Source organism: Danio rerio, chromosome 15 (assembly GCF_052040795.2).
Source record: "Danio rerio strain M-AB ecotype USA chromosome 15, GRCz13ab, whole genome shotgun sequence".
Classification (NCBI taxonomy): Eukaryota; Metazoa; Chordata; class Actinopteri; order Cypriniformes; family Danionidae; genus Danio; species Danio rerio.
Window position 1 is genome coordinate 39967554 of NC_141035.1, and position 22251 is coordinate 39989804.

At 33.9% G+C, this 22251-nt stretch overlaps 1 protein-coding gene across 2 annotated transcripts in view; it reads right to left on the bottom strand.

Annotated features, from left to right (window-relative positions):
- The window catches only part of st14 (ST14 transmembrane serine protease matriptase), a 76138-nt gene that overhangs the window by 17607 nt on the left and 36280 nt on the right, over positions 1-22251 (bottom strand). The window contains exons 4-15 of one of the 2 annotated variants that reach the window (XM_087284492.1): positions 22072-22142; positions 19181-19353; positions 16382-16417; positions 12800-13028; positions 11161-11297; positions 10857-10960; positions 10295-10404; positions 8043-8173; positions 7744-7848; positions 5849-5956; positions 4231-4344; positions 1837-1956 (exon numbers count right to left, since the gene is read on the bottom strand). In XM_087284492.1, coding sequence (XP_087140618.1) covers positions 1837-1956; positions 4231-4344; positions 5849-5956; positions 7744-7848; positions 8043-8173; positions 10295-10404; positions 10857-10960; positions 11161-11297; positions 12800-13028; positions 16382-16417; positions 19181-19353; positions 22072-22142 — 1438 coding nt within the window. Of the gene's footprint in view, positions 1-1836; positions 1957-4230; positions 4345-5848; positions 5957-7368; positions 7849-8042; positions 8174-10294; positions 10405-10856; positions 10961-11160; positions 11298-12799; positions 13029-16381; positions 16418-19180; positions 19354-22071; positions 22143-22251 lie in introns of both variants that reach the window. The other variant, XR_015509758.1, reaches the window with a different exon arrangement.

Genomic DNA, 22251 nt, shown 5'->3' on the forward strand with positions numbered 1-22251 from the left:
ACAGGGACTTAGCTTTTTTTATTCAAATACTATATCTAAAGTGATTTTTGTGAATTAGCAATGGTTTCTGCTGTACTGGCGGTCAGCTGTAGATGTCAATGAACGGCAAAAGTAAATAGTTCCTCGTACAAAAAGGGTTTTTGAGACTCTCAGGCCCAGTTTCACAAACAGGGCTTAGATTAAGCCAGGACTAGGCCTTAGTTAAATAAGGCTATTTAAGGCACATTTATAAAAATGGCCTTAGAAAAAATATTACTGGTGTGCACCTGGAGACAAAAAAAAATGACACTGACATATTTTAAGACATCTCACAACAAGTTGTTTTGAGACAGCTGAAACATGCAACTTAATCTTGACTAGCCTTAAAATTTGTTTGTGAAACCGGGGGTCAGTGTTATGATTATGACGTTTAACTTTTGTATAAACGCAATATCAGACTTGTAGCAGTGCGATATTGCTTCATATCGGCACTGCTTGTGTGATATTGCTCATATACAGTACTGTGCAACAGTTGTTGTTTTAGCTAAATTTTAATGAGCCTCCAGAACTAAAAACTAGTCTCTGCATTAAGATAGAAACAGAAAGAAAAGAAAAATACACAAAATTAAGAAAAACAAAACACTGTTTTCAGAATAGTGGCTTCTGCTAACAAATTTATGTGGGGTTTTTTTTTCTGTTTTTTATTTTTTATTTATTTATTTATTTTTACTCTGTCGAGGTAATCCCGACTGCCTCTATAATACTATATTAAGGTCTGGACTCGGTGGAGGCCAATTCATGATTGTTTTCCACTGTTTTTGTCTACAAATATCATGAACATCTACAGATATAACATAATTTCCTAATCAATATCATTTTCGATAATTATCATTACTGTTTAGGTGAGGAGCGATATATTATTATACTGTACTATAGATATTATAATAATTATATATAATTATACTAAAATAACAAAGTGGCCAATGACAAAGACTTGCACAGTATGATAGATAGAACGATAGTTAGATAGATACTGTAGATAGATAGATAGATAGATAGATAGATAGATAGATAGATAGATAGATAGATAGATAGATAGATAGATAGATAGATAGATAGATAGATAGATAGATAGATAGATAGATAGATAGATAGATAGATAGATAGATAGATAGATAGATAGATAGATAGATAGATAGATAGATAGATAGATAGATAGATGGATATATGGATGGATGGATGGATGGATGGATGAATGGATGGACGGACGGACGGACGGACAGACAGACAGTTAGATAGACAGACAGACAGACAGACAGACAGGCAGGCAGGCAGACGGACGGATAGATAAAACAATGGATGGATGGATGGATGGATGAATGGAACGATGTATAGACAGATGGATGGATAGATATTTTTTACATAAAATGTATATTGTACTGTAAGAATAAGCTTGCTTTGTAAGGGTGCTTCTAATATTGCTGGAATGTTCCACACACTACCACAAATAATGTAGATTTCTCTGCACAAATTCTGCTATTAAACACCACTGTTTAAAAAAGAAGTTGAATTCATTTAAACAGATCCACATACAACCGATTAACGACTTCAAAGCTCACAGCAGGTCTGCTTCTTAGTAATGATAAAAATCTCAGTCCCTATAGAGAAAATGAATGGAATTGTGTCTCTCAAAGCCACACTGTCGCTCTCACTAGAGAAGAAAAGACTGGCACTACTTTTGTTTCATGCCGAGGAGTTTCAGACAAAACACGGTCAGTTACCATGCAACACGCAGACTAAAAGCACCTTCTTCTTTGTTAGTGAGGAAAAAAAAACTCATTTAAAAGTGTGACTTACCGCATCCTTGTTCGTCCGAGCCATCTGAGCAATCATCTTCACGATCGCATTCCGCATTCACTTTGTTTACGCATTGCTTGTTTTTACACTTGAAGGAGAAATCATTGCAGACACCAGGCGCTAAGAGAGCGAAATGAAAGTAAAAGTTGAAGTAAACAAGGGGAATAAAACATCAAGTGCAGCTTCTTTTCATCACCAAAGACCTAAGCCTCCTTTATGGCAATGCAAGAGTCAGCCTATTGATCAAGCCTATTGATCGTGGGATAGGTCACTTATCTCTGCTGAAAGATACCAAAACAATCAACAACTTGGAGTGGGAGACAAAGAATGACGGTAGAAAAGGCCAAAATATGTGATTTCTCCAGTTTTTACCGCTCACAAGTGTTTCGCATCTTTAAAGCAGGTTAATTATCACATTTTTATACGGTGCTTGATTTTTCAGTAGAGGATGTCAACGCACATGTCAGCTCAGCAACTGCAGAACAATTTCAAGACATCAGAAAATCAAGCTTATTCAATATACAGACGCTAAATGGCTGATTGAAGTTAAATTTAGAGCATTCACAAACATCAAAAAGTGTTTAAATATTTGATTTCATTGTTTTACATGACTGGGCATTTACTGTGATCACAAACGGTTTTAACCTTAAATTCCTGACATCAGAGAAACTAAACTACAGGCCTGCAGGTGCAGAGTTGAGCCTGAGTGTGCAGCCCCAACAATGGAAAGCACTATAAAACTGCTTAATAATTAATGATTTGGGGAATAACTTAAGACTTGTGTTAATCTCACAAAGAAAATGTCTGGGTGACATTTTACCTCAAAAGAGAGATTTAGTTTCAAGAAAACAAAGTAATTATTTTAATAAACATTCTTTTTTATTGTAACATTTATATTATAAATCTACTCTTTGGTTAAATATATAAAAGTTAATCCAATTATTATTCAAATCAAAATGTTTCAAAGATATTAGGGAGAGCTTTGTTGATTCGGTTTCATGTTGTTTGTCCCATTTCCTTATTTTGGACTACTGTGTTGATTGCATTATTTATTTTTAAAATATTATTAAAACCTATTTTTCAATGTTTCTTAATATTTTATATTTTAATATAATATAATATAATATGATATAATATAATATATTATAATATAATATATTTAAATATAATATAATATAATATAATATAATATAATATAATATAATATAATACAATACAATACAATACAATACAATACAATACAATACAATACAATATAATATAATATAATACAATATAATACAATATAATATAATATAATATAATATAATATAAAATTTATATTATATTATATTATATTACATTATATTATATTACATTACATTACATTACATTACATTACATTACATTACATTACATTACATTATTATATTATATTATATTATATTATATTATATTATATTATATTATATTATATTATATTATATTATATTATATTGAAATTAAAATTCTGGATCCTCTTGGCCAAATAGTGAAACAGATAATGACTTGTAATAAAAAATATATATATATTTTATCAGATAATATAATCTTGTAAGTCTGTTTAATTTCAACAGATTCAAATTCAATTATATTGATTTCATAAAACACAAGTCAATAAAATAGCCACATTTGTAACCCAGGACAAAAAATGTCTTATGTTGCACAAGTATATTTTCGACAACAGCTACTGTATGGATCAAAATTACAGAGTTTTATTTCATGCCAAACATCAATAAAATAATAAGAAAATATTATGTTCCATGAAGACATTTTGTACATTTTCGACTGGAGACATATCAAACTTACTTTTGTTTAGTAAAATGATTCGCTAAACATTTAATTTAGACAGTATTGACCTTGTTCTTTAATGCTGAAGTGGGATTTATTTTTAAATTGTTTTAAAACTTAAAAACCTATGGGAGATATGACTAGGAATAATAAACTGCAGAAAACGACCAAACTACTTGTTCTACAAACAAGTGTAAGCATGATTATATAGACAAAGCAGAATCAAATAATAAGAAAATATCAGTTTGCAAGATCGAGCAGTATAATAAGCTGTTTTTAATGTCTAAAAATGAATGGAAGTGAATGAGACTGAAAGTCTAAAGCCAAAAAGATTCAAATGGCTGTTTTTGTGTATGCGTATGTGAAGAATAACATGAATCGATTGCTTGCTTTATTTTATTTATTTTTTTGATGTATTATTAATTTCACTTCATGTAGCCAGGATTTGCTTGTAAATAAGTGTTAATTTTCTTAATAGATATAAAATCCAAATAAACTTACAAAACAACCAACAACAACTTAATCCACCAATCAAAACCTATGGAAATGCATCTCTATGATAAGTGAAAAGTTGGATCCACTCACATGCTGCACAGGAGACCTCATCACTTCCATCAAGACAGTCATTTTTTCCATCGCAAACAAAATCCTGCATGATGCAGGCGCCGTTGCCACACCTCACCTGTGCTCTGCCACAGTCTATGGGAAAATTAAGCAAAACAAGGGTAAGTATCCTTCAAGAAAATGTCATAACTTCTTAACCATTTCTTTGAGCAAATATGGTGCATATTTAAATGCATTATGTTGCATTTAAACGGACTTTCTTTGTTTTCAAATAAAGTCCACAAAAGCCTTGCAAGTGGTGCAGGCGCACATCATTTTTCGTAATATCACTTTTATGGCAAAGAAAATGTTCTTTTCATAGTTTTTAAAATGGAATAATTAATAACAATTAAATTAGACTGAGGAAAAAAAGGATTCTACATGTGCAAGTATAAATGTTTTTATTATTTTTATTATAAAATACACCTACACACATGCATAGAAACAAAACTATACAAACAATTTGTTACATAGGTATTTGTGTCGTATACACATTATCTTTTATCTAAAAAAAAACAAACAAAAAAAACGCTCAAATATATGCATGCCTATGTGTTTTTATACATAGACACTCACCGGCCACTTTTTTAGGTACACGTGTCTAACTGCTCGTTAACACAAATTTCTAATCAGCCAATCACATGGCAGCAACTCAATGAATTTAGGCAAGTAGACATGGTCAAGACAGTCTGCTGCAGTTCAAACTGAGCATCAGAATGGGGAAGAACAGTGATTTAAGTGACTTTGAAAGTGGCATGGTTGTTGGTGCCAGATGGTCTGGTCTGAGTATTTCAGAAACTGCTGATCTACTGGGATTTTCACTCACAACCATCTTTAGGTTTTACAAAAAAGAGTTAAAAAAAAAAGAGAAAATATCCAGTGAGTGGCAGTTCTGTGGTCACAAATGCCTTGTTGATGCCAGAGGTCAGATAAGAATGGCCAGACTGGTCCGAGCTGATAGAAAGGCAACAGTAGTTCAAATAACCACTCATTACAACTGAGGAAGGCAGAAGAGCATATCTGAATGGCAATTCAGCAGGATAAAGTGCCATGTTATAAAGCCCAAATCATTTCAGACTGTTTTCTTGAACATGACAATGAGTTCACTGTACTCAAATGGCCTCCACACTCACCACATCTCAATCCAATAGAGCACCTTTGGGATGTGGTGGAACAGGAGATTTGCATCATAAATGTGCAGCCAACAAATCTGCAACTGCAGACGCTATCATGTCAATATGGACCAAAATCTTTGAGGAATATTTAAAGTACTTTGTTATATCTATGCTACGAAGATTTAAGGCAGTTCGGAATACAAAAGTGGTCAAAACCAGCACTAGTACGGTGTGCCTAATAAAGTGGCCGGTGAGTAATAAATATACACAATAAACAAATAACATTTTCAAAACAAATACTATTTTTTGTGCGATTAAGCAGAGTAAATTTTTGCCCATCACTATTATATTAAAAAACTGGTTTAGTATATGTGGTTTAGCTTTGTTTATATACGCAATGTTAAAAAACATTATGTAAACAAACTTTCATTTTGGATGCGATTCATCTTTCAACAGCACTAAAACATATTCAATAAAATACTTACCACAGTCTTTCTCATCACTGTTATCGCCGCAGTCATTCGCTCTGTCACACACAAAGAACTGAGGCCTACAGAGGCCATTGCTGCAAGTGAACTGATCCTCACCACACTCTGAAGAAACACACAAAACACAATTAAACAGTGTGTTGATGCAAAACAGTAATGCTGTTAGACAGTAATAAAATGTTAATACTCCTCAAACGCATATTGTAAATTCTTATGAGCTTGAAATTCAAACAGTTCACCAACTACATTTAAGGCAAGCGATTAGAATGCAGAATTCATTTTTAAGACACCTATGATGAAAATCCTCTTTTAGAAGCTGTTTGGACAAAACCATGTGTAGGTATAGTTTGTCCACAGTCATATTGGGGTGATATAAAAACAATAACTCTTTTTTTGAATTTCCTGACGTTAAAATAGGATGCAAATCCCACCCATTTTGAGGCCCACCGCAACGTAATGTCGGAGTGTGGTTTTCCCCACCCACAAAACTGATTGAAAGCTAGCTGAATATTAACATGTCTTCGTAGTAACGTGTATAATTATATCAACAACACAGCACGTGCACAAAGCAGCTGGGATTAAAAGATCTGTTCAGCTCTCTGTGATCATCAATCATCATCAAATGTGATCAAGAATGAGTTTTACAAGAATGAAGGAGTTTGGCATTTTACCAATCAGCTGATAAAAAACAGTATATACATCAAGGAATATTTATTATTATTTATTATTTATTTATTGCCACATCAGCAACTTATGGCTATTTAGTGGCAAAATTGATATATAAATTCGTATTACAATAAAAAGTTACTTAGACAAATATATAGGATAGAAATAAATAAAATTCACACAAAAATATACTCAAAGTTGAATATGATTTTTTCAGTTAAATTTTTGATAAATTATTTAAGGTTCTTCCTGGTGTTACCTTGTTTAAATGTACATCAAAGTACTCTCCTTAAAAAAATTGTCTAACAGTATTGAAACTTCCACATTCCAACAAAATATGTTTGATGGTAAGAGCAGTCTGTCAGTTATTACATATAGGTGGTGTTTGTTATTCAGTAAATATAAATGTGTTAACCTAGAATATCCAATTCGACATCTAGTTTAGACAGTTTGATCATGTCTGGTCTCAAAATTATAATTTGCTGAGTGTCTTTCATTTGTTTTCAGGTTAATTTCATGTAGGGCGAAGCAATGGCGCAGTAGGTAAAGCTGTTGCCTCACAGCAAGAAGGACACTGGTTCACTGGTTTGATCCTCGGCTCAGTTGGCGTATCTGTGTGGAGTTTGCATGTTCTCCCTGCGGGTGCTCCGGTTTCGCCCACAGTCCAAAGACATGCGGTACAGGTGAATTGGGAAGGCTAAATTGTCCGTAGTGTGTGAGTGTGTGTGAACGAGTGTGTGTGGATGTTTCCCAGAGATGGGTTGCGGCTGGAAGGGCATCCACTGCGTAAAAACATGCTGGATAAGTTGGGGGTTCATTCCGCTGTGGCGACCTCAGATTAATAAAAGGACTAAGCCGACAAGAAAATGAATGAATAATTTCATGTAATTTATTATATATGCAGTTGTCCCATTCTCTTTGCCATGTTTCGTTTACATACAAATGAATTGTAGGTTTCAAGTCCTCAGGAGGAATTAAACATTGACACTTTCAAGGAGAGCCTGTTTTTAGATTAAGGAATAAAAATCAACAAAAATGTATTAAAATCTAATTATTATTCATTTTGCCTGATGAGATCCCTCTGGTGTTTGGATTGCAAGTTTGTAAATTCGTCTTCCTGTCATTTCAAATCAATATCCTGTTTGATGGGGCTAATCAAATTCAGATTCATAAATTGAAAGGTTTAAATTAGTCCGAGCAAAAATCCTGCCAGGGATGAGACTTACTGCAATTTTTCTCATCGCTCATGTCTTGGCAGTCGTTCCAGCCGTCGCAGTGCTGCTCTTTTCTGATACAATAGCCTGAACTGCAAGCAAACTGACCAGGGCAAGCTGGAGATAACATCAGTGAGGGTGAAAACAGGAAAACAGTAAGGATTCAATGCAAAATATATTGTTAATAATGTTAATAATAGATAAGTATAATAATTGGGATTCATGTTGCAGCAAATTTTTGATTATTTAATAGCGATTTATATTCATTACAACATGGTAGATGGTAATACCGAATCACAAAGCTTACTTACGATTTACAGGGTCAAATGCAGTGTAAGTGAGCTTGAACCCCTTATCAGTGTAGGATTCATCCGAATGAAACTTTACTTCCAAGACATTAGACTTGCTAGAGATAACAAGTCTACTCTTCTCCCCACAATACCTTTAAAATGGAGAAAATAAAGAATTGCTGGTACAACAAAAGCTAAAGTAATCCTACAGCAAAAAATAATAGCACAACTAAACAAGAAATAGAACTGCAAGCAGCAATTAAGGGACCAAGCACAACAGCGGTAGAATGAGGAGCTAAGCACGCCAGCCACGACAATGAGTAGTTAAAGAAATTAAAGGGTTTTGTCATCTGTTACTTAACTCTGAGATAAGGAATCAAGACCAATCTCATGGCAACTAGCAAGCAAACACATCTAAAGCTATATTTGTTTTTTTGAAAATCCTTTACATATTTTGATCACAAGTTGTTACTGAATTGGATGAACTAAATTGGTCGTAGTGTATGAGTACATGTATGGATGTGAGAGTGTGTGGACGTATAGGGAGCGATTTGTTGCTATTTTCAAACTAGCGCAACAGTTATTTTTATGTTTTGTGCCACGTTGTTTAAATAACAAATCTATTTGCGCTACACTGTGCGCTCATGGATGTGCTGGTCTGTGAAGTTGTGTTAAGGTGCAATGCTATTTTGAGAAACGGTGCCATTGACCAACTAACAGCTGGTGTAAAGTTCAGATCAGAGTGCGTTATTTATGTGCCTATGCAGGTCCACACACTAACACATTGCTTAAAACACACAGGATGTACAGCAAAACACAAATATCTTTACATATGAAAAATGTAAAGGATTAAAGTTTTACAAAAATATTATTTTCTACATAAATACAAAAAACACTGCCTCCATGCCTTTTTTTCCAATTCATTCATGTCAATCAGCAATTGTATGTTATTATTAACAGCAGTATTATTTATTATATGCATATTTATAATTGTTTAATAAAAACAAGTTTAGATTTGTCCACCTGTCAGGTTTGGATATGTACGCATCACCATATGGGGCATAAGAATAGAACGTGTGTTTGAAAATAACTCATTTCATGTTCATTTATTTGTTTGCTGGAAATTATAACTGAATTTAGAAATAGCTTTGAAACAAATCTTTGCGCTTAACGAACAAAATTAAATATGTAGGCTAATGGATGTGTTCGTGAAGTGTGTACAACACCATTTCCTTATTCATGAAAGTAAAGGAGTAAAGTAAAGAGTAAAAGCAGAGTAGAGTGAAAATAAAGAGGCTGAATGGAGGAGGCTCATTCTTTATTCTTGCTCTGCAGTTGATTTAACTGTTTTCTCGCTAGTGAAACGTTCAGTTTTTCCACTTACAAAGTCCACCATGTAAATAGCAAATGTGCCACGGCGCACACAACTGACTCATGAAGGGAATGGGAGATGAGGCTCTGATTGGTTCAATGCATGTTATGCTCAAAACACAGCCATAACTAGGCCCACACGGAATCTGCGCGTGCAGAATTCCGCAGATTTTCCGCAGAATTACGCAGATTTTTAGCCCATCATTAATTCTGTTCATTTACTTGAGTAAATGTATGTGTATCTCTAAATTTATTCAGTTTTTTATTAATTACAGTAATATTATAGACTAATATGAAAATGTTCATCTGTTTATATACAATGCAGTCTGTCTTTTAGTAGATATATTACAAGAGAGACTTGCTTTGTTCACCAAATAAAGTGAATCTGATTGGATTTGCATTTTAAACATTAAATAAAAGTTAAAAAGGTATTATTTTTTTATTTCACATATTAGGTTTTAGTTATGATACTCCCAAAACAATTCTGCAGAAATCCACAGATTTGTACCACAATTCTAAGCAGAAATAGCAAAAAACGTATACTTAAGTAAACATAACTTATTAAGAGAATAAGCACAACCCTGTTAGACCATGCGCCAGGGCGCAGACCATATTGTTCTGTCCTTAAAATAGCAAAAGTGGATTGGGACACAGCCTTAATGCTTTTGCGCTGTAGACTTTGCACCTAGATCGTTAAAATAGAGCCTTCCAAATTTGCTGTGGTAATATTTAGACTATCCTTTATATCTGTAAAAAATTTCACAATTTTTATGCAAGTGGTTCTATGAGCTGCCAAAAACTTTAAAAGACGAAGTAGAAGAACAGTAGAATTTGGAAGTTTACAGATTGTCAGAAAAAAAAAAAACAGGAAACTTTCTGCCTGTATAGATGACAGGACTTACTTTTGACCAAGCACCTCTATGTAGTCTTTGTTACAGTTGTTAGGGTCCACCCCTGGCTCTTTCAAACGGAACATATTGAACTCAATCTTTATGTTTTTGCCCTCAGGAACCTGCAGAATACACAAGATGATCTTCGGAATTCTTTTCAAAAAGTTAAACAACCTAATAAGAATTTCAAAGAAGACATGACCAATATTTGAGAGTTTGCAACTTACAAATATCCAGAACTTCTGCATGTTCAGTTTTAAAAATAAGCTTTCAGACAGAAATTTGTTCCCTTAAAGTTTTTGAGTTGGTAAGATTTTAAATAATTTTTTATTTTTATTTTTTTAGTTTATTTGCTCCTGAAGACATTACTGTCACTGTAATGAGCCATTACTTCATTATAATATCTTCATCACATCACAAAGTCATACTTTTGAAACACTAAAATGTTTTATAATGTTGCACAAAAATATCTAAGAGTATAATAAATGAAGGAATATTAACCCAAATGTTTGCTAAATAGTCAATAAAATCTTTCTGTTGATAAGGGACACTTAAACGTCATTGTGAGGCTTACTTTAATATTCCAGCTGCAATCCACCGAGGGAGGATAGAAACTTGGAAAATAAGGAGAAGTAAACTCTCCTGTACTATCAGTCAAACTTTGCCCACACCTTCCAGCTAGAAATGAACATGGAGGAGAAAATGAGAAGAACAAGAAGGAAGACGAACAACAAAAACAGACATTATTAAACTGACATGAAATATTTTCTAGTCCTTTTAACATTCAGGTTTCAAGATTTAAGTCAAATAACTGCGTTCAAAGACTTAACTGAACATAGATGATGACTTTATATAAAAAAGCCGATCACTGGTTTTACCTGGAGTAATGGGAATTGCATTGTAAGTTGCTCTGAATCCTGGTTTCCGGACTTCATCTGTAACCAGGTTGACAAGCATAAGATTACCAGAAGAAACCACCTCAAGAGGATTTGTAGGTGGACGAAGACCACACTGTCTGTAATGGAAAGAGCCAACAGCATTAAACAGCATCCTTTGCTTTAAATGCCTCCTTTAGTGTGCAACGTTTAGGTTTTTTATAATTTATAAATCCCTGAGTCTACTCTAAAGGGAATTTCAGAACTGCTTTGAATGCTTCGACTGGAGACCTGGGTTTTCTTAAACGAAAAAGTTGCATTAGTAGTTTGTTTTCACCGTCTAATGGTTTGCATTTGATAGTTGGTGCATAAGAGAACTTAGTTAAATACTTATGTAACCCAGCTTTCTGTGTGCGCACTTTAATCAGGAAACTACATGTCAGAGATTACTCTGACAAGGCTTAAAAATACATGCAAATGTTTTGTGTTGTTGCTCTTGTAACTGAGATGATCTAAAGGCACTGCCCTCTTATGGAAAGGGAAAGGTTGAATTTAAAGCGTCAAATGAAAAGTTTACTGTAAAAAAAGAATCTTGCTGCCTTACATTTTTGTAGTAGATTAAAATTAAGTTGTCATCTCAACGTATGTCAATCAAATTGACTGAAAATATGAAGTTATTTAACTCACTATTAACTTTTATATAACTTAAAAAAAAAACAGATTTATTTATTAAAAGTTAAAACAACATATAAATATTTGTTGTGACATTTTGTCATGACATTTTTTATAGTGTAGAGCTAGGTGATTATTCTTTTCTTCTATGTTGTGTATCTTTTATTGCTTACATTTTGAGGACTAAATGTCCCCACAAGAATAGCAATACCAGAAAATTTTGAAAATGTAAAAAATACTGAGTGTTTCCTGTGAGGGTTGGGGATAGAATATACAGTCTGTAGAGTATATAAAAACAACTAAAACATTTATGGAAAGTCACCATAAAGTGATATATATAATATATATAATAATATAATATATATATATACACATACATACATATATATACACACACACACATATATATATACATATATATATATATATATATATATATATATATATATACACACACACACACACACACACACACACACACACACACACACACACACACACACACACACACACACACACACACACACATATATATATATATACATACATATATATATATATATATATATATATATATATATATATATATATATATATATATATATATATATATATATATATATATATATATATATATATATATATATATATATATATATATATATATATATATATACATATATATATATATATATATATATATATATACATATATACATTTGTAACAATTGTCATGCCAATAAAGCATTTATTGAATTGAATTGAATAGAGAGAGAGAGAGAGAGAGAGAGAGAGAGAGAGAGAGAGAGAGAGAGAGAGAGAGAGAGAGAGAGAGAGAGTTTGTCTAAAATAAAACAATGTCATTTGAGTTTTCATTTTTGAACTATGTCTTTAACTCTGTATATTCCTCTAAACAATACTGGATGTTGTTATGATCATCTAGATGTAGTGTGTGAAAGGATCATCTCACTTTGTGATGGCACGAGAGCGGTCAGGACTTAGAGAGTCATAAATCGCCACAAAGTCATTGTAACAGTCATCCTCGATGTTGAAGGTCTTGAACTTGACAATGATGGCAGAGCCTTTATTGGCGCGGATCTGCCACTGGCATCGGGAGTAAGCTGGGTATGACTTAGGGTTTCCTGGAGATGAGAACTCTTTGGTGGTGGGGTCAGCGGTGAGAGAGAAAAAGCAGTTTTCTGACAACAGAAAGAAAAAAAAATTAGAAATGCAGAATCTTACAGTGTATTGGTATCATGCTTGTAAATTTAAACTAGCTGAGGTATTCAGCAAATGAGAACTTGTGTGTTTGCATTTGCCTGAATGAGCAGCACACAACAGGTTAAAAAATGCACAATCTTTAATAAAAATTTAAATACTTTGCATTTTAACCCTCACATGTGGATCTGCTTTGATCGAAAAAATGTTTAAACTCAGTTTTTAGTAATGGAATAGAACTTTGAATATGTTTTAAGACCCTAAAATACACATTATTTTAATAATGATGAATTAATATCATTTCATTTCTAAAAAAAAATGTGCATGTTTTTATTACATTTCCAAATAGAAAAAAATTTACGTAAAATTCAGCTCATACTAGAGCTAGGCGATATGGCAAAAATGCAACCTCAATAATAATTTTCTATATTGAACGATAAAGATATATATTACGATATAAGTTTTATTGCTTTCCGATTTCAAAGACCACCCCAACAATGAAGGCGGATACTGCTATCGGGAAAGTGAAATGAGCAAAGTAAACAATTCTGGGTGCTGTAAACAATACAATACATGCTGTAAACAATACAGCATTACCTATTTTCAGCTGATAATTTCCAGCGGCCAAAAATTGAAAATTGAAAAGTGCATCTCTAATATCAGCACAATTAAAGATTTCTGTTGTTTCATATTTCTGATGTGTGATTGGCACTTACTGTAGGATCAATATAGAGTAAAAATATCCAGAGCTTATCATCATGATTGACAAATTTTATCATGATTCAATATGATATTGTGTATCAGCCCAGCTCTAGCTCGTTCTGATTCATGAAAAGTTGCTGCTCAGACATATAATATAGATCAGTGTACAGACATGGGTAAAAAGAATTTACATTATAAAGTAAGCCAAATGTAATATTAAAAATCTAATTAAAATTAAAAAAGCATGCAATTTTTTAACCATATTATGTATTATTATATTAAATTATATTACATTACAATATTCTATATTACATTACATTAGTCATTCATTCACAAACCCACACCAGCACAGGGAGAATCTGCAAACTCCACACAGAAATGCCAACTGACCCAGCCAGAGCTCAAACGACAGCGAAACACCCTATATTATATTATATTATATTATATTATATTATATTATATTATATTATATTATAGGCGAGGCAGTGGCGCAGTAGGTAGTGTTGTCGCCTCACAGCAAGAAGGTCGCTGGGTCGAACTTAGGCTCAGTTGGCGTTTTTGTGTGGAGTTTGCATGTTCTCCCTGCCTTCGCGTGGGTTTCCTCCGGGTGCTCCGGTTTTCCCCACAGTCCAAAGACATGCGGGACAGGTGAATTGGGTAGGCTAAATTGTCCGTAGTGTATGGGTGTGTGTGTGAATGTGTGTGTGGATGTTTCCCAGAGATGGGTTGCGGCTGGAAGGGCATCCGCTGCGTAAAAAACTTGCTGTTGGTAGTTCATTCCGCTGTGGCGACCTTGGATTAATAAAGGGACTAAGCCGACAAGAAAATGAATGAATGAATATTTTGTTATATTATATTATATTATATTATATTATATTATATTATATTATATTATATTATATTATTCATACATGTATAATTACATTATTACATTATTATATGTAAATATATTTCGGGTTTTCTGGAGTGTGCTGTTGAGGAGAGGTTGGTTTGCTCTTTTTTTATGTAGTTTACTCAATATAATCCTCATTTACTCATCCTAAAATGACTGCACTGTGACTATGAGGAGCAAATATGCTCTCTCTTTGGCAGTCATTCTACTTGGGCTTTTTGAAAAAAAAAAAAAAAAAAAAAAAACATTTATTCAACTCCAAAAAACTCCAAAGTCTTTAAAGTTGGTTTTATGAATCGTTCAATTAAATCCCAAGTGGACGACACTAGTACATAGCGGTGTAATTAAGCTCTAAAACATGTTCAGTTAGTCTATATTGCTTTTGTTGGTTGTATATATATATATATATATATATCACCTTAAAATTATAATTGTTTATATACATCAACTTAAAATTATAAGGTTCTATCTGACATTAAAAAAAAAAAAAAAAAAAAATATATATATATATATATATATATATATATATATATATATATATATATATATATATATATATATATATATATATACTTATTATTTTTTTTAATTATTATTTAAAAAAATGTAAAAACATTTTAAAAAATAATTACACACACATACATATATATATACAGATAACCTTCGTTTACACTTCTCATGACAAGCAGGGGAGTTTTTTTTGTTTGTTTTCTTAAATACAAAGTAAAATTATATATAAAAAAAAAAAAAAAAAATATATATATATATATATATATATATATATATATATATATAAATATATATATATATATATATATATATATATATATATATATATATATATATATATAAATATATATATATATATATATATATATATATATATATATATATATATATATATATATATATATATATATATATATATATATATATATATATATATATATATATATATATATATATTTTTTTTTTTTTTTATAATTTTACTTTGTATTTAAGAAAACAACAAAAAAAAAACTCCCCTGCTTGTCATGAGAAGTGTAAACGAAGGTTATCTGAATTAATCAATTGGCTATGGTGTATGTCTTTGGATAGTGGGAGGAAACCGGGGAACCCGGGGGAAACCCACGCGAACACAGGGAGAACATGCAAACTCCACACAAAAACGTCAACCGGCCCGGTAGGAGGTTGGAGCAGCGGCAATCTTGCTGTGAGGCAACAGTGCCAGCCACTCGACCGCCGTGTCGCCCTATCGAGTAAAAAAAATGGAAGGGGTGGAAATCATCTGATAGGGCAGATTACGGAGCTAATCTGGTGCCAGCCGTGTTGATCATAAGCACGTGATCCTCTCGAAATTAGTTTAGAAATAAACCGCACTTTGTACCTTTATTTCAGAACTTGAAAACAATCTGCATTGTGTGCAAATATATGTTAACCCTAAAGCCACAATGAAAAATCTTTGATTTTTTTTTAGTTTAATTGGTATAATTTTAGACATTAGTAGAAGCATGCTGTTGAAGAGCTGTTGGTTTGCTCTCTGTGGTTGAAAAACAGGTTTTTGAGATCCCTGTGCTGTTGTGCTCAGCAAGGTAAGTGGAAGGGAAAGCGAGCACCAGATAGAGCGAGCGTGAGATGGAGGTGGGCAGGCATTTTTCAGTGAGTGACAGGAGAGAGCACGGCAACCCAGGTGGAAAATTACAGTGCAGCGGTGACTGAAATGGGACACACTTTACTCACTAGAGTTGGGGTCCCTGGCCATCCGAGGGTCTGTGGCTGCAGAGAGAGAAAAAAAAAAGAGAGAGAAAATGATGCATGTTGTACTTTTTCTGTCCTCTTTCCTTCCATTTTCCACAGGCCTGTCAGACATTCTGTTCCTCCTCTTCCAGCACTCACCTTGGCTCAGACGTTCACAAATAGCGGTCTCTCACCTCACTACTGCGACACGAGTCTCCGTACAGAGATATCATTTTAAACAGGGCACTGAGGTGTCACTCAGGCCTGCAGCTCTTGTGGATTCAATGCAAATAGGGACTGGAGAAGGACAGACAGTAACAGCTTTTTTTTTCTCCCAGAAACAAAGAATTACACTGTTGCATTGAGACTCACAATTGAGGCAAGTCTATCGTTATTTAGAAGGTTATTAAAAAGCACCAGTGCTCCTTAAGGGGCTCTTTCATGCATTTTTTATCATTGTGTTTTCACTGAAGTTCATTTATAGACATGACGTTTTGCTTCAGAAACGCTCTTAATGTAGTTTTCTCAATATAATCGTCATTTACTCATCCTAAAACGACTGCACTGTGACTACGAGGAGCAAATATGCTCTCTCTTTATAACCGGCAGTCGTACTTGGGCTTATTGGAAAAACATTTATGCACAAACTCCAAAAACACACCGTTTATAGATGGTTTTAAGAAACATTTTAGTCAAATCAATCCCAAGTGGACGACACTAGTACATACAGGTGTAAATGAGCACTGAAACATTTTGCGTTTGTCTATTTTGCTTGACAAAAACTGCATTCGTTTGGACTGCTTTTGTTCTTATATAACCACACATTTGGTCAGACAGGCACAAAAGACCACTTAAATTCTGTTTACGAAGATAATGCATGATCACTATGGGACGTGTTGAGAGAAAATGAACTAAAATGAGTTATTATTAAAGTACTAGCCTTCACTTTGCTGTATAAAAGCAAATTTGTTATGATTTCAATTATTTCTGCAATCCACATCCTTTCTAATTGCTTGCTTTACCACTTGTTTATAAGCCACGCAACATGGGTTTGTTAATTCAGTGGTACTCAAGCGAAAGTGATGTAAGACTGTTAGGTTATAGGAGGGAAATGACTCTAAATCTAAACATAATTAGTTACAAGAAGAATGCATGTTAATAAGAGGTCCAAACAAGGCCTCATAAATAACATTAGCTAGTTTCATTTACAAGTTTTCAGCTGCACTCTAAAACCAAGTAAGTTAATGTAGCTCAAACCATTCGAGCAAACCGATTGCAACAAACCATTTAAGTACAAAAATGGATTCTAATGAGTACTGTAAACTTTTCAAATGAGTAGAATGAACCTTCAGTAAATTGAGTTAACTACACTTATTTCATTTGATAAAGTTGACTGTTGGGTTTTATAGTGTAAAAACAACAACAGAGGCATTAAACCAATTAATTTTCACAGCAGTTCATAACATTATGATTATAGGCAGATTATTAATTAAAGAACACTCGCTTATTGTGTTTCCTTGCACTATATCGATATGTACGGTTGGCTGAAAGAGCTTAACGTGCTTTCTTTTCCTAATTTGCCGGCGTTTTTTTGTTATTGCATGCATTTTCTTAAATTGCAACACGTTAAGCTCCCTCGGCCACCATAGATACAGTATGCCCTCAAAACACAGTTACTATGATGTGAAATTCATTTCATTTATTTAAACTTTATCAAATGCATGTTTATTTTGTATGATGAAATATATATATATATATATATATATATATATATATATATATATATATATATATATATATATATATATATATATATATATATATATATATATATATATATATAAATTTTTATTGGCTAATTTGGCTAACTTTTAAGTGCAATAAAGCAATGGCCACTTGATTTTCAAACTGCCATAATACATTGAAGGAAAAAAGTATTCAACATAGGATTTTTTTTTCCTGGGAATAAGTGTTCTAAAGGAGCTGTTGACACAGAACGGAACCAGATTTTGGTAAAAACACAAACAATACAAACATAAAAACATAACAAAACTAAAAAAAAATAATCGTTATGTTTGATAACAATGAAATGACACAGGTAGAAAGTACTGAACTATTAAAATGTATGTAACATTTTTTATGAAAGGCTTTTTTGTTGATGGCAGCCTAAAGACGACTCTCATATGGAGAATGAAGTCATATGCATTGCTCAGGTGTGAGTTTTCAGACTTCAACAGTGTAAAAATCTTGAGGAAGATGAAACCCGAGTGGACATTTCAGGAAGACAATGATCCAAAACACAGCCAAGGACATCTGTGGATCTCGTCTATCAAATCTGATCTTTATTTTGCATTTTCTATGGGATTCAGGTTATTGGCCGGGCCATTCTACAGCTTGATTTTTTTTCTTTGAAACTATTTGAGTTTCCTTGGCTGTGTTTTGGATCATTGTCTTTCTGAAATGTCCACTCTGGTTTCATCATCCTGCAAATGTAGATGTTGGACTGAAGCAGCTAATATTTATTTACAATGACAAAGGGCAGAGGGTTACTAAAGAACTAATAAGAGATTTTAGCTGCTGTCTGGGCTTTCACTGCCTTTCTTCACCTTCCTTTCTTTACGTGTTCAATACTTTTTCCCTGTGTCATTTAATTTTATTACACATAACTTAATCTGTAAACTAATTAGATTTGTTTTCTTTGGTACTGTATATGGATTTCTTTGGTTGGTATCAACATCCTGGGAAAGTTTTAAGTCAACAGCACCTTTAGAAATATATTTATATATTATTCATGAGCATTACTTGAAGCAGTGATGTCAGTGATAGTTACTGCAACTTTCCCGACACGTCTGCCCTCCTGCCGGATGCTCCTCCGAAGAGCCTCGAGAACGCGCTCCTCTGACACCTGTGGGACCATCTGCTGGTCCATCTCAGGAACATCAAACTGAGACCAATGATACGCGATGGTTCCTTCACTGCAGGTGCAAGATGGTGAACAAGTATACATATTATTGAAAGCAAAATAAAACCTCTTATTTTTGGTTCTCGCTTAAGGACAACTAGGCTTTGCATTGCACTGATGGATTGGATTTTCTGATGGATGTCCACTCCAGGATGGAGTAACGCATATAATTTGTTATGTCTTTATTATTATTAATAAAGTGTTTAAGAGTGCTTAAGGGCCTAGATTGTATGTCGTCCCTCTTTAAAATGAAACTGGAATAACGTGTGTCATTGCTTTTCTGTATGCCAAATGTTCTGTTTCCTCAGAATCTACCAAGCCTGTTGCCTTTCTATCAGCTTGAACCAGTCTGGCCATTCTTCTCTGACATCAACAAGACATTTGCACCCACAGAACTGCAGCTCACTGGATATTTTCTCTTTTTCAGAGCATTTTCTATAAACCCTCAAGATGGTTGTGCGTGAACATCCCAGTAGATCAGCAGTTTCTGAAATAATCAGACCAGCCCGTCTGGCACCAACAACCATGCCTCATTCAAAGTCACTAAAATCACCTTTCCTCCCCATTCTGATGCTCAGTTTGAACTGCAGAAGATCGTCTTGACCATGTCTACATGCCTAAATGCATTAAAGTTGCTGCCATGTGATTGGCTGATGAGAATTTTGTATTAACAAGCGACTGGACAGATGTACCTTATAAAGTGGCCTCTAAGGGAAATTCCTTGCCTGACAGGGACTTTGGTTCTATTCATTTGTGGATCTGTATTACAGCGTTGGGGTCAGCTCTGAATACTCTAGTGGCAGTCTAACTTTTGTATTTGATGCCTAAGTAATCATTGTTAAACAAATACCACTGGAGGATATTGTTCAGAATTACGCACACACACACACATGGAAATCTGTTAAAACATCTATATGTATGAAACATTTAATGAGGTTATGTGAGAGTATAATTGTTGTTTGAGATTGTAAGCAGAACGGCCTATGAACTCTGAGAGTGTTGAAGCTGGCTTCTGAAACTGCAACTCCAGCTCCAGCTCTTCTTCATCTGACAGACTGGACATTTTTGGTTTAAAACGGTCAGTTCCCCTACAGCAGTAAGGCAGTGTTTCTCAAATGTTTAACACCAAGTACCACCTCAGAAAGAATTAGTCTCTCCATGTACCACCTAATGACCAGCATCGAAATACAATAGGGTAATAGGCCTAATTAATCAGCTTCAGCTCTGCACAAAAAGGAAGATTTATTTATAAAAATAGTGTTTGTTATTGTCAGCCACTTTAAACATTATAAATACTCACCATCCACATTATTAGGTACACCTGTCCAACTGCTCGTTAACGCAATTTTTTAATCAGCCAATTACATGGCAGCAACCCAATGCATTTAGGCATGTAGACGAGGTCGAGACGATCTGCTGCAGTTCAAACCGAGCAACAGTAAGTCAAATAACCTCACATTTCACGAGGTATGCAGAAAAGAATCTCTGAACGCACAACACGTCCAACCTTAAGGCAGATGGGCTACAGCAGCAGAAGACCACACCTGGTGCCACTCCTGTCAGCTAAGAACATGAAACTGAGGCTACAATTTGCACAGGCTTACCAAAATTAGACAATAGAAGATTGGAAAAATGTTGCGGTCTGTAAGTCTTCATTTTTGCTGCGACATTCAGAAGGTAGGTTCAGAATTTGGCATCAACAACATGAAAGCATGGATCCATCCTGCCTTGTATCAAGGGTTCAGGCTGATGGTGATGGCGTAATGGTGTGGGGAATATTTTCTTGGCACACTTTGGGCCCACTAGTATCAATTGAGCATCAAGTCACAGCCTACCTGAATTTTGTTACTGACCATGTTTATCCCTTTATGACCACAGTGTACTCATATTCTAATGGCTACTTCCAGAAGGGTAACACACCAACTCATAAAGCTTGAATCTCCGACTGGTTTCTTAAATATGACAATGAGTTCACAGTACTCAAATGGCCTAAATAGTCACCAGAATCAATCCAGTAGAGCACCTTTGGGATGTGGTGGAACAGGAGATTTGCATCATGGATGTGCAGCTGACAAATCTGCGGCAACAGTGTGATGCTATCATGTCAATATAGACCAAAATGTCGGAGGAATATTTCCAGTACCTTGTTGAATTTATGCCACAAAGGATTAAGGCAGTTCTAAAGGCAAAACGGCGGCCAACCATGTACTAGTGATTTGTACTGTACCTAATAAAGTGGCCGGTGAGTGTAGTTTGAACAGTAACACTGTATTGTGCTTAGGTTTAAATAAAAATGTGCTTTGAAAAGCTAATTAAAATGGTTCTGTTCCTAAAAAGTAATAAACATAACGCTGTACTGAAAGGTAAAGTATTAACATATAGTAACGTGGTCTAGGTGGTTTCTTACTGACCCAAATTGAAAAAGAGCCCATTATCTGTAAGATTCAGATTCACTGTAATAGATTTTTGCTCTGTTTTATGGTTGCTAACCCTGAGCATGAGCAATTGTAATGGCTGAACCAGAAATAAATAATTTGTATTCTATTAGGGTGATTTTTTTTCTTAACCCAGATTCTGTGAGACTTGTAATTCATCTCTATCAGCAGAACCACTAAGCATTCGAATCAAGGCATAAGGAATGATCTATCCTTTAATTTAAAAACTATTAGATTTAGAGAGCGTGCTATAAATGTAGTTTTGTCTAGATCAAGGCTCTTTAGCTCAGACATACCTGAAGGCGGTGATCACAGACTTGGTGTAGTATTTGGAAAGTATAGGATCTCTGGTAAATGTGTCATTCATCTGAAAAAGAAATAAAATACATGCATTTTTACCTTGATTATTATAAAAGGATTTAAATGACAGGTAGTAACAGTGCAACACTGAACATAGATTGAACTTTTTTTTTTCT